This window comes from Oncorhynchus keta, chromosome 10 (assembly GCF_023373465.1).
Source record: "Oncorhynchus keta strain PuntledgeMale-10-30-2019 chromosome 10, Oket_V2, whole genome shotgun sequence".
In the NCBI taxonomy this organism is placed as follows: Eukaryota; Metazoa; Chordata; class Actinopteri; order Salmoniformes; family Salmonidae; genus Oncorhynchus; species Oncorhynchus keta.
In genome coordinates, this window is record NC_068430.1 from 45,639,809 (window position 1) to 45,656,372 (window position 16,564).

At 40.9% G+C, this 16,564-nt stretch overlaps 1 protein-coding gene across 10 annotated transcripts in view; it reads left to right on the top strand.

The window, feature by feature from the left end:
* Positions 1-16,564, top strand: part of LOC118388829 (plasma membrane calcium-transporting ATPase 1-like) — a 146,915-nt gene that overhangs the window by 90,598 nt on the left and 39,753 nt on the right. For all 10 annotated transcript variants that reach the window (XM_052527160.1, XM_052527166.1, XM_052527163.1 and 7 more), the window contains 5 exons: positions 2,372-2,586; positions 2,811-3,053; positions 3,288-3,422; positions 3,645-3,754; positions 3,885-4,122. In XM_052527160.1, coding sequence (XP_052383120.1) covers positions 2,372-2,586; positions 2,811-3,053; positions 3,288-3,422; positions 3,645-3,754; positions 3,885-4,122 — 941 coding nt within the window. The remainder of the gene's footprint in view (positions 1-2,371; positions 2,587-2,810; positions 3,054-3,287; positions 3,423-3,644; positions 3,755-3,884; positions 4,123-16,564) is intronic.

Consider the following 16,564-nt stretch of genomic DNA (forward strand, 5'->3'; position numbering starts at 1 on the left):
TCTTTTTGCTTTGTCATTATGGGGTATTGTGTGTAGATTGATGACGACACTAGTGTTGCACGGTATACCAAACGTCTGTACTGTTTCGATACTAGAACATAGAAAACGGTTTGGTTTTAGTATTTTTGTTACTTACTGTACTTCTGTCAAATGTGTCTTACTCCTGTCAAATGTGTCTTAGTCCATCTACTAAGAGCATAGAACAGCATAGAGAAAGTACAGCACACCCCTTGACTTTTTTTCACATTTTTTTTTTTACAACCTGAATTTTTTTATTTTTTTGGTCACTGGCCTACACACAATATCCCATAATATCCAAGTGGAATAATTTTTAGACATTTTAAAATGAATTTAATTCAAATTAATTTAAAAAACAAAGCTGAACACCCTTTTGTTATGGCAAGCCTAAATAAATTCAGAAGTAAAAAATGTGCTTAACAAGTCACACAATGACTTGCATGGACACACTCTGTGTGCAATAATAATGGTTCAAATTATTATTTTTAATTACTACCTCATCTCTGTACCCCACACATGTAGAATTTTCTGTAAGGTCCCTCAGTCGTGCAGTGAATTTTAAACACAGATACAACCACAAAGACCAGGGAGGTTTTCCAAAGTGTCGTAAAGAAGGGCACCTATTGGTACATGGGTAAAAATAAACAGTAGACATTGAATATCTCTTTGAGCATCGTGAAGTTATTAATTACACTTTGGATGGTGTATCAATACACCCAGTCACTACAAAGATACAGGCGTCCTTCCTAACTCGGTTGGCGGAGAGGAAAGAAACCGCTCAGGGATTTCACCATGAGGCCAATGATTTTTTTTTTAAAGTTAGTTTAATGGCTATGGTAGGATAAAATGGAAGATGAATCAACAACATTGTAGTTACTCCACAATACTAACCTAATTAACAGAGTGAAAAGGAAGGCTGTACAGAATAGAAAATATTCCAAAACATGCATCCTGTTTGCACTTACATTTTTTTTGCAGTATTGCTTAAGTGTCAAAGCAAATAACTTTGTATTCAGGACAAAAAGTTATGTTTGGAAATAATACAACACATTACTGAGTACCACTCTCCATATTTTCAAGCATAGTGGTGGCTGCATCATGTTATGGGTATGCTTGTAATCATTAAGAACTGGGGTGTTTTTTTTATCAGGATAACAAATAAATATTTTACAGAGTTTGAATAATTTTGAAAATAATAATGTGCAAATATTGTACAATCCAGGTGTGCAAAGCACTTAGATATTACCCAGAAAGACTCAAATCTGTAATCACTGTCAAAGGTGATTTAACATGTATTGACTCAGGGGTGTGAATACTTATGTAAATGAGATATTTCTGCATTTCATTTTCAATACATTTGAAAACATTTCTAAAACCATGTTTTCACTTTGTCATTATGTATTGCGTGTAGATTGGTGAGAAACGATACCTATACTGTCCCCCGGTAGGCCGTCATTGTAAATAAGAATTTGTCTAGTTAAATAAAAATTCAGGCTGTAACACAAAAAAGTGGAATAAATGAAGGATTATCAATACTTTCTGAAGGCACTGTACAGATAAAGCTAACATCAATGTACCACCATTGTACCTTCTTTGTGATAATATGCTAACCATAATGCAAAAATATTGCTGATTTTAAAAGCTGATTGTCACAAACCTCATGTCTCTCCCAGTCAAGGTGATCTTTGCTTGTTCCTCAAACTGTGTGAATGACATCATGGGTCTTAAATAGACCATGCACACTATTATAAAAGAAGAGATTGCTTGCGTGAAAATGTTGTTGATCAGTACAACACAATTAGTCCCAAATGGAAACCGTTTTTCATCTATAGCCCCATGTAATCACACAAACGAAGCTCAATAACTCAATGCATGTGCACACTCCTATTGAATATGCATTCACCTGTATTGCTACATCTTGACTTACCCAGTTTATCAACCGAGATTTATCATTGAAATAAATGATGACCGTTTTGTTATGTGATTAGATTGATTGTATGCATGTAATGATATTGAACTCAAAAGATCTGTCTGGAAGTGCCATTCTGTGACTTTGGCTAATAATGCGCCTTATTTTTGTTTTGCCGTAATATCGTTTTGGTATCTGATATTGTGACGGTATCGACTATCCTGATATTAAACTCACAATATAAAAAAAATCTGGTATTGTGACAACACTAACGAGCACACACAGACAGAAAAACCATAGAGAGACACACACAGAGACGGACCATGCAGATTGGGAAGGCAGAGAAGGTCTTAAAAACGTTAGGACACACATCATCGTTCTTATATTCCTTTTCCTGGATTTGACAGCAGGATTGCAACTCTCTACTTCATCTCCTATGCCCAGGTCTGATCATGTCAGCTGTGACGGTGATCATTCTCATCCTGTACTTCGTGATTGACACGTTCGGGGTGCAGGGTCGCCCATGGCTGAAGGAGTGTACCCCCATCTATATCCAGTACTTTGTCAAGTTCTTCATCATCGGAGTCACTGTTCTGGTGGTGGCTGTGCCTGAGGGGCTGCCCCTAGCTGTCACCATCTCTTTGGCCTACTCTGTCAAGGTACACACAGAGAGACACACAGTGTGAACACACACACACACACACACACACACACACACACACACACACACACACACACACACACACACACACACTCAATGCTGGTAGTGGCAGTGCCAGAGGGGCTGCCGCTAGCTGTCACCATCTCCCAGACTTACTCTGTCAGGTACACACACACACACACACAGCTCTAACCTCTACTGTCTGTCTTGTCCCCTGTGTAGAAAATGATGAAGGACAATAACCTGGTGCGTCACCTGGATGCATGCGAGACCATGGGGAACGCTACCACCATCTGCTCTGACAAGACAGGCACCCTCACCATGAACCGTATGACCGTGGTGCAGGCCTACTTGGGAGACACACACTACAAGAAAGTACCGGAACCTGACGTCATCAAACCATTCACTCTGGAAGTCATGGTCAACAGCATCGCCATCAACTCAGCCTATACTACTAAGATTCTGGTAAGAGAGAGACACACGCACGCACGCACGCACACACACACACACACACACACACACGAAAGCATAGTGTCTTCTTCTCTAGTGCATATCTACATGGTTGCTTTTACACTCTATATGATGCATGTTTCAATGCCCCTTTTGCTGTATGTCTTCATGAAATATACATGTTGGTAGGATACGGTATGTTGGTAGGATACGGTATGTAGGTTATATGTAACGTTTTTGTTGCTCCAGTCCCCAGAGAAGGAGGGAGGTCTGCCCCGCCACGTCGGCAACAAGACAGAGTGCTCCCTATTGGGCTTCGTGCTGGAGCTGAAGAGAGACTACCAGCCAATCAGGGACGAGATTCCCGAAGAGAGTCTGTACAAGGTGTGTAGCTGCTTCAAAATGTATCCATAACGTTAATGGTGCAATCTGTAACTTGTCTATCTAATGTATGTATATGTGTGTTTTGTTCCCGGTGGCCCCAAGAGAGAATGTTCAAATAACCTACTACCCATTATTCTTACAGAGAGCTAACTTATACACAAGCTACTGTACTATAATAATATAGAGTAATATGATAGTTATAACTGATTGGTGTGTTTCAAGGTGTACACCTTCAACTCGTCCCGTAAGAGCATGAGCACGGTGCTGAAGAACACAGACGGTAGTGGCTTCCGCATGTACAGCAAGGGAGCCTCCGAGATCGTCCTACGCAAGTACGGGAGGGAGGGAGATTGGTCTTGTCTTTCCCTGATGAACGGATACACAGAGATAGATAAACAGAAAGATGGAGTTGATCATCTGCGATGTGATGAGTTAAACATCTCTTCCCCCTTCCCTCTCTAGATGTTCTCATATCCTGAACACGAACGGGGAGCCACGTATCTTCAAGCCTAAGGACCGTGACGAGATGGTGAAGAACGTGATTGAGCCCATGGCCTGTGACGGTCTGAGGACAATCTGTGTGGCCTACAGGGACTTCCCTGCCGAGGCAGGAGAACCAGACTGGGACAACGAGGGCGATATCCTTGATGAGCTCACCTGCATCTGTGTGGTCGGCATCGAGGATCCCGTCAGACACGAGGTGGGACACAGAAAGACATATTTTGCATGAACAAAACACACGGGTGGACACCCTCAGCCTGATCAGAAAGCGCATAAATAATTGTGGGATTTTTGTAGTTGATCCCTTCAGAGCTGAGGTTGGATATGGCTGGACACTGCTTAGCCTCTTGCTCCTACCTGACATGCAGGCGTCCCATCTAGACATCTGGAAATGCAAATGCGCTACGCTAAATGCTAATAGCACTCGTTAAAACTCAAACGTTCATTAAAATACACATGCAGGGTATTGAATTAAAGCTACACTCGTTGTGAATCCAGGCAACAAGTCAGATTTTTCAAATGCTTTTCGGCGAAAGCATGAGAAGCTATTATCTGAGCATGTAACACCCCAAAAGACCCACAGGGGACGTAAACAAAATAATTAGCATAGTCGGTGCTACACAAAACGCACAAATAAAATATAAAACATTCATTACCTTTGACCATCTTCTTTGTTGGCACTCCTAGATGTCCCATAATCACTATTGGGTCTTTTTTTTCGATTAAATCGGTCCATATATAGCCTAGATATCGATCTATGAAGACTGTGTGATCAACGAAAAAAATAGCGTCTTACAACGTAACGTCATTTTTTTAAATTAAAAAAGTCGACGATAAACTTTCACAAAACACTTCGAAATACTTTTGTAATGCAACTTTAGGTATTAGTAAACGTTAATAAGCGATCAAATTGATCACGAGGCGATGTGTATTCTATAGCTGTACGTCTGGAAATAATGTCCGGGTAAATCTCAACCAAAATATCCGGTCGGAGACCTGAAGAAATGGGCTGTCTCTTCTTCGTTTGACCAAGAAACAAAGCCTAGGCAAATGACAAGACTGTTGACATCGTGTGGAAGCTGTAGGAATTGCAATCTCGGCTCCAGCTAATTTGCTTTCCCATAGACAATACATGCAAGTGGCGCATTGATATATTTTCCAATTTTCAGTGATCATATTTTCCTGCGCTTTTCGATGAAACGCACGTTCTGTTATAGTCACAGCCGTGATTTAACCAGTTTTATAAACGTCTGAGTGTTTTCTATCCACACATACTGATCATATGCATATACTATATTCCTGGCATGAGAAGCAGGGCGCTGAAATGTTGCGCGATTTTTAACACAATGTTCGAACAAGTAGAGGGTCGACTTAAGAGGTTAGATTAGCTGTGTAGTGTGTTGTCTGGAGGTTGACTGGAGGTTGTGTGGATGTTGTCCACAGTATCAGAGGTTTAGACATGAAACCCAATGTACGGGGGCTATATTTTCAGCTGGCGCTAAGGCGGTGCAAGTCTTGTAATTAATTGTTATGTACTACCTTATTGATTCATTTAATCAGAATTATTTGGATTTGTAGCTTTAAAAAAAAAACTTGTCAATTTCGCCATGTGTAAACTGTCGCTCTGGCATTTTATGCATCGCAGTGCTTGAGGCATCCCTACAGCCCCGGGTTCGATCCCAGGCTGCGTCACAGCCGGCCGTGACCGGGAGACCCATGAGGCATACACTACATGAAAAGATATGAGGATACCTGCTCGCCGGACATCTCATTCCAAAATCATGGGCATTAATATGGAGTTGGTCCCCCCTTTGCTGCCTTACTAAAAAAAAAATATATATATATATATATATATATATATTTAACCTTTTAGTTAACTCGGCAAGTCCATTAAGAACAAATTCTTATTTTCAATGATGGCCTTGGAACAGTGGGTTAACTGCCTTGTTCAGGGGCAGAATGACAGATTTTTAACTTGTCAGCTCGGGATTCAATCTTGCAACCTTTCGGGTACTAGTCCAACGCTCTAACCACTAGGCTACCTGCCGCACCGCACATGACCAAAAGTATGCTGGGACCGGCTCGTCGAACATCTCATTGCAAAATCATGGGTATTAATATGGAGTTGGTCCCCCCTTTGCTGCTATAACAGCCTCAATTTTCTGGGCAGGCTTCAACTAGATGTTGGAACATTGCTGCGTGGATTTGCTTCCATTCAGCCACAAGAGCATTAGTGAGGTCGGGCATTGATGTCGGGGACAGATGTTAGGCCTGGCTCTCAGTTGGCGTTCAAATCAATCCCAAAGGTGTTCGATTTGGTTGAGGTCAGGGCTCTGCGAAGGCCAGTCAAGTCCTTCCACACCGATGTCGACAAACCATTTCTGTATGTACCTCGCTTTGTGCATGTGGGCATTGTCATGCTGAAACAGGAAAGAGATGTTGTCAAAGTTGGAGGCACAGAATCGTCTAGATTAATTGTATACTGTAGCAGGTAGTGTTCTCCTGGCATCCACCAAACCCAGATTCGTCCTTTGGACTGCCAGATATTAAAGCGTGATTCATCACTCCAGAGAACGCGTTTCCACTGTTCCAATGGCGGCGAGCTTTACACCACTCCAGCCGACGTTTAGCATTGCGCAGCGTGATCTTAGGCTTGTGTGTGGCTGCTCTGCCATGGAAACCCATTTCATGAAGCTCCCGACGAACAGGTCTTCTGCTGACAGAGGCAGTTTGGAACTCGGTAGTTAGTGTTGCAACCGAGGACAGGTGATTTTTATGCTACGCACTTCAGCACGTCCCATTCTATGAGCTTTTGTGGCCTACCACTTCTCAGCTGAGGCGTTGTTGCTCCTACATGTGTGGCTGAAATAGCCGAATCCTCTAATTTGAAGCGCTGTCCACATATATACTACTGTTCAAAAGTTTGGGGTCACTTAGAAATGTCCTTGCTTTTGAAATAAAAACCCTTTTTTTAATGGAATATCTACATGGGCGTACAGAGGCCCATTATCAGCAACCATCACTCCCGTGTTCCAATGGCACGTTGTGTTAGCTAATCCAAGTTTATAATTTTAAAAGGATAATTGATCATTAGAAAACCCTTTTTCAATTATGTTAGCACAGCTGAAAACTGTTGTTCTTATTAAAGAAGCAATAAAACTGACCTTTTAGACTAGTTGAGTATCTGGAGCATCAGCATTTGTGGGTTCGATTACAGGATCAAAATGTCCAGAAACTAATAACTTTCTTCTGAAACTCGTCAGTCTATTCTTGTTCTAAGAAATGAAGGCTATTCCATGCAAGAAATTGCCAAGAAACTGAAGATCTCGTACAATGCTGTGTACTACTCCCTTCACAGAACAGAGCAAACTGGCTCTAACCAGAATAGAAAGAGGAGTGGGAGGCCCCGGTGCACAACTGAGCAAGAAGACAAGTACATTAGTGTCTAGTTTGAGAAACTTTGAGTCCTCAACAGTCAGCATCATTAAATAGTACCCTTAAAACACCAGTCTCAACGTCAACAATGAAGAGACAACTCTGGGATGCTGGCCTTCTAGGCAGAGTTCCTCTGTCCAGTGTTCTTTTGCCCATCTTAATCTTTTCTTTTTATTGGCGAGTCTGCGATATGGCTTTTTCTTTGCAACTCTGCCTAGAAGGCCAGCATCCCGGAGTCGCCTCTTCACTGTTGACGTTGAGACTGGTGTTTTTTATTTAATGAAGCTGCCAGTGTGTCTGTGAGAAACGTGGGAAAGGGCTGGTGTTGCCATAGCAACTGTGAGTTGAACTCTGTGAGATGGACTCCTAAGTATATAGCGCAATTTGTTTAGCCGATTTTACAGCTAGCTAGCTACTTCACATGCTGGTATTGACTTTGATGTTATTGTGTGTTGCCTAAGGTGACCAAATTTCTGAAATGAAAACCCGGGGACATTTCCAGTTCGGCGGTCAATATGTCATTAAAATATCCAATGTTATTATCAATTAAATATAGAGAAAACAACTATACTACAGTAACACTACAGACAAGACAGAACTGTCCGAACTGAACAGCCATTCAGTGGTCCTGGTAGAATAAGAGCAGAAGAGAACATGAGCAAAATTGAAAAAACAGAGACAATAGTATAACATAATAAAGAAATAAGATGATGAGGAGATTGGTAACGACATAATAGACTTATACCAACCTAATTGTTCATTTCTCAGAAGAATGTATTTTCATGAGGATTGCTCTGTCTTTGGCCAGCTTCTCCATGAACTCCTGGCAGGGGAGGATGAATTTTGTCTTCACAATAAGCATGTCCTTGATGGTAGGAACCTATTTCTTGCTGCTGTCCATATACAGTGCCTTGCGAAAGTATTCGGCCCCCTTGAACTTTGCGACCTTTTGCCACATTTCAGGCTTCAAACATAAAGATATAAAACTGTATTTTTTTGTGAAGAATCAACAACAAGTGGGACACAATCATGAAGTGGAACGACATTTATTGGATATTTCAAACTTTTTTAACAAATCAAAAACGGAAAAATTGGGCGTGCAAAATTATTCAGCCCCCCCTTAAGTTAATACTTTGTAGCGACACCTTTTGCTGCGATTACAGCTGTAAGTTGCTTGGGGTATGTCTATCAGTTTTGCACATCGAGAGACTGACATTTTTTCCCATTCCTCCTTGCAAAACAGCTCGAGCTCAGTGAGGTTGGATGGAGAGCATTTGTGAACAGCAGTTTTCAGTTCTTTCCACAGATTCTCGATTGGATTCAGGTCTGGACTTCGACTTGGCCATTCTAACACCTGGATATGTTTATTTTTGAACCATTCCATTGTAGATTTTGCTTAATGTTTTAGATCATTGTCTTGTTGGAAGACAAATCTCCATCCCAGTCTCAGGTCTTTTGCAGACTCCATCAGGTTTTCTTCCAGAATGGCCCTGTATTTGGCTCCATCCATCTTCCCATCAATTTTAACCATCTTCCCTGTCCCTGCTGAAGAAAAGCAGGCCCAAACCATGATGCTGCCACCTCCATGTTTGACAGTGGGGATGGTGTGTTCAGGGTGATGAGCTGTGTTGCTTTTACGCCAAACATAACGTTTTGCATTGTTGCCAAAAAGTTCAATTTTGGTTTCATCTGACCAGAGCACCTTCTTCCACATGTTTGGTGTGTCTCCCAGGTGGCTTGTGGCAAACTTTAAACAACACTTTTTATGGATATCTTTAAGAAATGGCTTTCTTCTTGCCACTCTTTCATAAAGTGCAATATACGACTGATTGTTGTCCTATGGACAGAGTCTCCCACCTCAGCTGTAGATCTCTGCAGTTCATCCAGAGTGATCATGGGCCTCTTGGCTGCATCTCTGAACAATCTTCTCCTTGTATGAGCTGAAAGTTTAGAGGGACGGCCAGGTCTTGGTAGATTTGCAGTGGTCTGATACTCCTTCCATTTCAATATTATCACTTGCACAGTGCTCCTTGGGATGTTTAAAGCTTTTTGTTTAGCTTTTTTTAAAGCTTTTTGTATCCTAATCCGGCTTTAAACTTCTTCACAACAGTATCTCGGACCTGCCTGGTGTGTTCCTTGTTCTTCACGATGCTCTCTGCGCTTTTAACGGACCTCTGAGACAATCACAGTGCAGGTGCATTTATACGGAGACTTGATTACACACAGGTGGATTGTATTTATCATCATTAGTCATTTAGGTCAACATTGGATCATTCAGAGATCCTCACTGAACTTCTGGAGAGAGTTTGCTGCACTGAAAGTAAGGCACTGTATCATTCATTTGGGAGAACACTCTCTCGACTGGTGCATTACTTCCAGGTAAGCACATGACAACAGACGCTAATCTAGCCAGGTTAGTGTGTGGGATGTCGTTCTCTTTGAAGTGGGTAACCACCGTGCTCCATCTCTGACTAAGCGGTGTTTCAGATGTTTTCCATTCTTCAAGCGATTCCCCCCTTTAGGAACTCTTGCAGGCAGTAACCTCATCACACAATGCATCCTCATTGATGGTCACATTGGGGCATTTTTTTCTGCAGTGTGGCTGCTGCCTTCTGGATCTCTTCTCGCAGAGGTTGCCTTTTTAAAATGGAGACCATGTAAATCTTTGCTTGCATGTAGTTCACAGCCATATTGAAGAATGAGTGGGATGTTTGGAGAAACCTCTCTTTAGACATTGCTCCATTTTCCTCTAGCTCTCTCAGAAGTCCTCTGACCAAAACTGGAGTGATGTTTTCATCACGTCTTGCTGTCAATTTTGCATCAACGTTTCTCAGAATTGCAGCGGACTCCACGGCACAGTGGTCCTGGCCTTCAAGCATCTTGAACAGTCAAGTTTCCATGGACAAAGTTCAGTCAGTTTTTGCAGGACAACAGGGCATTTGTCTTCAGAAAGGAAATGGGGATTTCAATGGCACATACATTTTCAGCATTCTTTCTAGAGCAGGGAGCATGGACAGCCAGCGAACATTGTTGTGTAATAAAATGTTATTGTACTCCTGGCAAACAAACTCACAAAACCTCTTCAGTCTTTCTACTCTGGTAAAAATATGAAAATATCTTTGAGCAGGTACTCAACATCAAGGGGAATCATATGCAAATCTGTTCTGTCTATGTAATGAATTATGTGGGCAGGACAACCTAAGTCAATCACCTCCCGCTGCAGATTATTTTAAACTTTGGTATAGACATTCACCCTCCCCAGTCTATTCAGTCCTCCAAAGTTGGTATTTGTGTTGTCGGCAGAGAATGCCACAACTTTGTTTTCCAGGTTCCATTTTTGGATGAACACCAGGACCTCCTCTGCAATTCCCTCTGCTGTTTCTCCTTTCAATTCAACAAAATCAAGCAGTTTTGTTTCCACAGATGTGCTGCCATCATGTCTATGATTGGACGCACCAATGGACAGGGACACAAATTCAACCTGATCTAAAGCTTCCGTGTCAGTTGTGCTGTGCAGTCCATATATCTGTAACTATGATTGTGTCGCATAGTGTGGTATGCAAAGACACCCTCCTGCACAGCTAAATCATATTCTTCTTGGGAAGGCTCTACCTTTTTGAAGAATGTGGTGACAGAGGGCAAACCAACACAGCCAATCAGAGGCTTTATGCTTTTTCATGTTCTTCCACTGCTGTTCTTTCCCCGCTGCCAATTGAAAAAGAGGAATTACAAAGGGTGCAGTGAACCATTCTTGATCTGAGTGTATAAATGGAAATTCTTTCATCATGTTGTCATTAAAGTGGCATTTCCATTTCTTGGAACGAGCTATTGTACCTCCTCTGTCTGCTCTTCTTCACTCTCCGTGTCACTCTTCTTTGCTCTCAACTCTTTCCTTCTCCTCCAATCTAGCTCCTCCTCTGGTCTTCACTCAGTCTTCCTTCTCTTTCTTCCTTTCCTTCTCTTTACCTTTCCACCTCACTCTTCTGCACTCTCCTCGCTTCACTCTTTTTACTCAATTGTTCCTTCTCACTCTCTTCTCCTTCTGCTCCAATCTTTAATAATAAATAGTACACTATTAGATCAAATACTTTGGTTAACAGATTCCCTTTGCTTGACCCATTTTTTAAATTTAATCTCAAAAACATAGTTTGGAATAATACATTTGCAGGCTCTGTAATAATATTTTTTTTAACCTTTTCTCCTCTCTTTCACTCTTCTTCCTATCCAGTGTTCCTCGTCTCCTTCCTCTCCACTCTCTAACAGAAAACATTATGCTAATATTATCCATTAATTTAATAAAATTCATAACCTAGCTACCATGACAGTAGCTAGCTAACTTGTCTATGTAGACTAACGTTAGCTAGTATAACTTATTTAAAACCTTATAGAGCAGATCATCTATCTATATAATAAATTGTGACATAACATCACTAGCTAGTAACACAAATGATTGTAACTTACTTACCTGGCTTGAAAAGACATTTGTGGTGACGTTGTGGATTCACTTGACACTTAATAGCTTCTGGCAGAGTTTTCCACAGCAGTTTTCTCTACAACTAGCTTGACTAAGTAGTTGGTAGTAGAAGAAGAAGAGTGAATGAAGCTACTATAGCGAGCAGCCCCCTCTGTTGGCCAAAACAAGCACAATGTGATTGAGACGTCAACCGGTAGGCTCTGTTGCCTGGTCTTTCTTGACACCTAAAATATTATTTCACTTTGTGGTCTGTTTTGAACACACAATTAAAAACGGTCACATTTCCGGGTACATCTCTAGTCAGGGACAGGCCACCAAAAACGGGGACTGTTCCCGTTTGGTCACCCTAGTGTAGCTACGTTTGCTAGCTAGTTAACCAGCCAGCCCAGACCGAGAGCATTGCATTGTAGGTTTTGTAATCAAATTGAGCTGCAACAGATGACGTAAACAAAACATGTGTTCACAAAAAAGTTTGTTTAAAGCTGCAATATGTAACTTTTTGGCTGACCTGACCAAATTCACATAGACTTGCTTTCAATGCGAATGACATAAATTCTAAGAACTGATAGATCTGTTCTATGTGCGCTGTTTCTATGCTTCCCGTTCTTAAGTTTTGTTTTTGTCTTTTACTTTCGGTTTTGGACACCAGCATCAAACAGCTGAAAACACAATAGTTTGGTTATGGAAAATATATTTCACAGCGGTTTAGATGGTACAAAGATTCTCTATATTATACTTGCTTAAACTGAAATTTGGCAAACTATTATTTGGCGAACGGAATTTTACTACTATTTTGCAAGCTCCCGTTTTGGACGTGTGTAAAAATAAAAACTCCATGTTGGCTGCCTGTGTACATATGCCCATCATGGAACAAGAGATGAGATGATGATGGTGACCCTTTTACAAACAATTTCTCGTTTTCCATTTCACATGACTAAAAACCAAGCCCTCCCTCCTTTACTCTAAGGCCTAGGCTACAATAACGAAAGCTTATTCAACTGCAATGCATCGTCTTTTTTGTAATCCTGCAGATTTTATGATATCATGCTTCTGACCCCAACCTACTAAGAAATATTGTTTTTGTTTAAAAAATATATGGGTAAAAAATACATATTGCTTGTTTCTTGTTTAATTAGAGGAGAGGGATAAGACGGTGAAAGAGGGTAGAGGAGAGGAAAGAAGATTATAAGAAGCCCAAAGATTAGTTTGAGTCTCTTGACTGTGGAAGGAGTAAGATATTCAATATTAGAGTGAGAGGGAGACGGTTTAATTCAACATGTTGCACATTTCTTAGAATAATTCAGTCCTAGCTTTATGATGAGAAAGTGTTAATGCATTCTGTAAGATGGTTACATAATGTCTTCTAGAACATATTTGGGAGCAGTGAGTGGACATTCTCCCTTTCTCTTTATATTAGATCTTTGTCCAGCTTCTGTGAAAAGTTTAATGTGCGTAAAACCCTCCATAGTCTGTTGCTTTAATATGTGAATGTCCTTTGAACTAGCTAGTTAACACGCTTGTGTGTGCAGAGTGGCACCAGAATTAAAAATGCGTCTTACATATTTATTTGTAGTTAATAAATCCAAACCAAATTAAACCTGATAACTCGCCCTATAGTGTCATCAGCAAGCGTTTATCCATTCGTCTAATAGGAAATCTCTCTCCCTGTCTTCTGAATCAAGCTTGTAATTTCAGTAAAGTAGCCTATGATTCGGAGGGGGAGGTGCAGGAAGCATAAATACGCTTTGCATAGGCGCTTTGTTGCATTTTGTTGTGGGACTATGAAAAAAAATAACTGGAGTGTAAAATAACATTATTAACCGGTTGCCAAGCTTTTAAAAGAACGATTCTGTTTCCGGGAACAGTATGGATCATTTTTACTCCAGGTGCCGTGTACATGCCATGGACATGCCAAACATTGTCAATAAGCACGATTAAATTGACTATTGATGAGGCCTAAAATTTCGAATCAAAATTAAACCCCAACTTGTTTTAAATAAGCTATGTCTAAATACAGTTACAGGCACTAGAATTGCTTACTGGGGCATATGACACTGATGTTAACAGTGTATCAAATCAACATGTTCAAATCAATGTTATAAAGCCAGTGATGCAGTTCTGCTGTGCTGTTATCCAAGTTCTGCTGTGCTGTGAGTCGCTCTGGATAAGAGCGTCTGCTAAATGACTTAAATGTAAATGTAAATAACTGCGAGTATGATTGAAAAGCTCATCTGCACACACACACACACACACACGTGTACAGTCTCACACACACACACTCTCACTCACATACATGCGTACACACACACACACACACACACACATCACATGTAAGTGACGCCCGTTCAGTGAAGCCCAAGTATTTTATTAGGATGCCCCCCAGCTGAACACACCACCTCACTCCACTGTGGCCCTAGAGGACTGAAATGTCCCTGTTGTCTCCTACAAAAAGTATTCTCTATAGCTCCAGCCAGAGCCATATTGCCCGTAAACCTGATAATTAGAATGCAAATGTAATCTCACAGAGCACTGAACTTTGGTGAAAACAGTATTATGTAAATCTAATGTAGCCATTTTTGAGAGTGTGACTGTGACATATTAGCTATTTCCTTGCTCCGCCCAACCGCCACCTGCTGTGTTCTTCACGTGACAGACTGATAGTCATTAGAGTTTTGAATGTCAAGCAGCAGCAGATAAGAGTGGATGGAAATAGCTTCGTAGCCAGTGGGTGACTGACTCTACCATTTCCCAATAGAGTTGGAAGGAAAGGGCGGCTAGCTGCTAGATGAAAGATACTGTACTGTAGCCGCCAGTATAATGGCTGTGCACTTTAGTGCTGATCTTTCATGACAGCGGCGTCTCTGAAATGAGCTGCTGGTATGTCGAAGATTTACTCGTATCATCTATTAATTATGGAGATGAGGAACACTTCATTTCCATGATAAATGAGGAAAGGACACCTGTGTCATTTTATTATTCAAATGCATAACTGAGGGGAAAATGCAAAGTATCAGGGATATTATCATGGTTTTCGACTAAAGTCCAGAAATGTGGAACATCGGAGAGTGAGTGATGGTAGGTTTGTGAGTTGTTTTGAATTTTATATATAATTCTTTTTTTTTTCAAGTAATAATACAATACAGACAATACAAATGGCTGCTCCCATCAGTGAGTGCTCTGGTCAGATGGTGCGCTCGCCCCCACCCGTCCCGAGACACCAGCAAGGCCCTGGCCCAAATGGATTTTCCAAAGGCAGGAAAAACCAAGCACAGCCAGGCGCCCGGGTGGAGCGCACAAATAACTACCAGGACCAGCACACACACAGCACACACACAGCACACACACACAGCACACAGCATGAAACCAAACCACAAAACATAAATAGTGAAATGCAAAGCGTACAAAAATCCCATTCCCACCCTTTCCCCTGATTGGATGACCTCAAACATTTACACTGTACATTTGTGTATATAATTATTCCAACACCCATCAATTCCACCATTCAGACAGCCACAGATCAACCCCTCTTTCCCAATAAGTAATTCTACCATTTCCTATCGCAATTCATCCCACCATTCTCCCATGGTGTCTCACTAGGGACTTGAACCTCCCAGTTTGCAGCATTTCTGACAAAATTGCCCCAAAAATAAACAATTTAGCCAAGAGCACAATTATATTTCCTATTGACTGTGTGGTCCTTCAAATCCCTCAGCAATACAGTTTGCAGGTCAACCTTACCCTGATATTATGTCATAATAACCATTCCTGGACCTGACTCCAAAAACAAGCTTCTGATGGACAGTACCATAGAGATGCTCTATTGATTCTCTCTTGATTCTCTCTTGATTCTGTGGGGCGATAATTTAATATGATAGATTAAATTGATGCATCAATTGTTCGGTAGATCAGTTCATAAACCCAATGCCATGGTATTGAGACAACTATCCTGAATTTTATGCGGCATATTTGTCAACACTCTAGACCGTAAGTGAAACTGATACATTTTACAATTTCAAGGATTTGACATTTTTAATTGGTGGCAGAGAAACTACTTCATTGCATTTTCCATTTCTTTTGTGTCGGAGGTACGGTGAGTTGGTTATATTTTCCATACACCTGGATGAATTGGTTATATTTTCCATACACCTGGATGAATTGGTTATATTTTCCATACACCTGGATGAATTGGTTATATTTTCCATACACCTGGATGAGTTGGTTATATTTTCCATACACCTGGATGAGTTGGTTATATTTTCCATACACCTGGATGAGTTGGTTATATTTTCCATACACCTGGATGAGTTGGTTATATTTTCCATACACCTGGATGAGTTGGTTATATTTTCCATACACCTGGATGAGTTGGTTATATTTTCCATACACCTGGATGAGTTGGTTATATTTTCCATACACCTGGATGAGTTGGTTATATTTTCCATACACCTGGATGAGTTGGTTATATTTTCCATACACCTGGATGAGTTGGTTATATTTTCCATACACCTGGATGAGTTGGTTATATTTTCCATACACCTGGATGAGTTGGTTATATTTTCCATACACCTGGATGAGTTGGTTATATTTTCCATACACCTGGATGAGTTGGTTATATTTTCCATACACCTGGATGAGTTGGTTATATTTTCCATACACCTGGATGAGTTGGTTATATTTTCCATACACCTGGATGAGTTGGTTATATTTTCCATACACCTGGATGAGTTGGTTA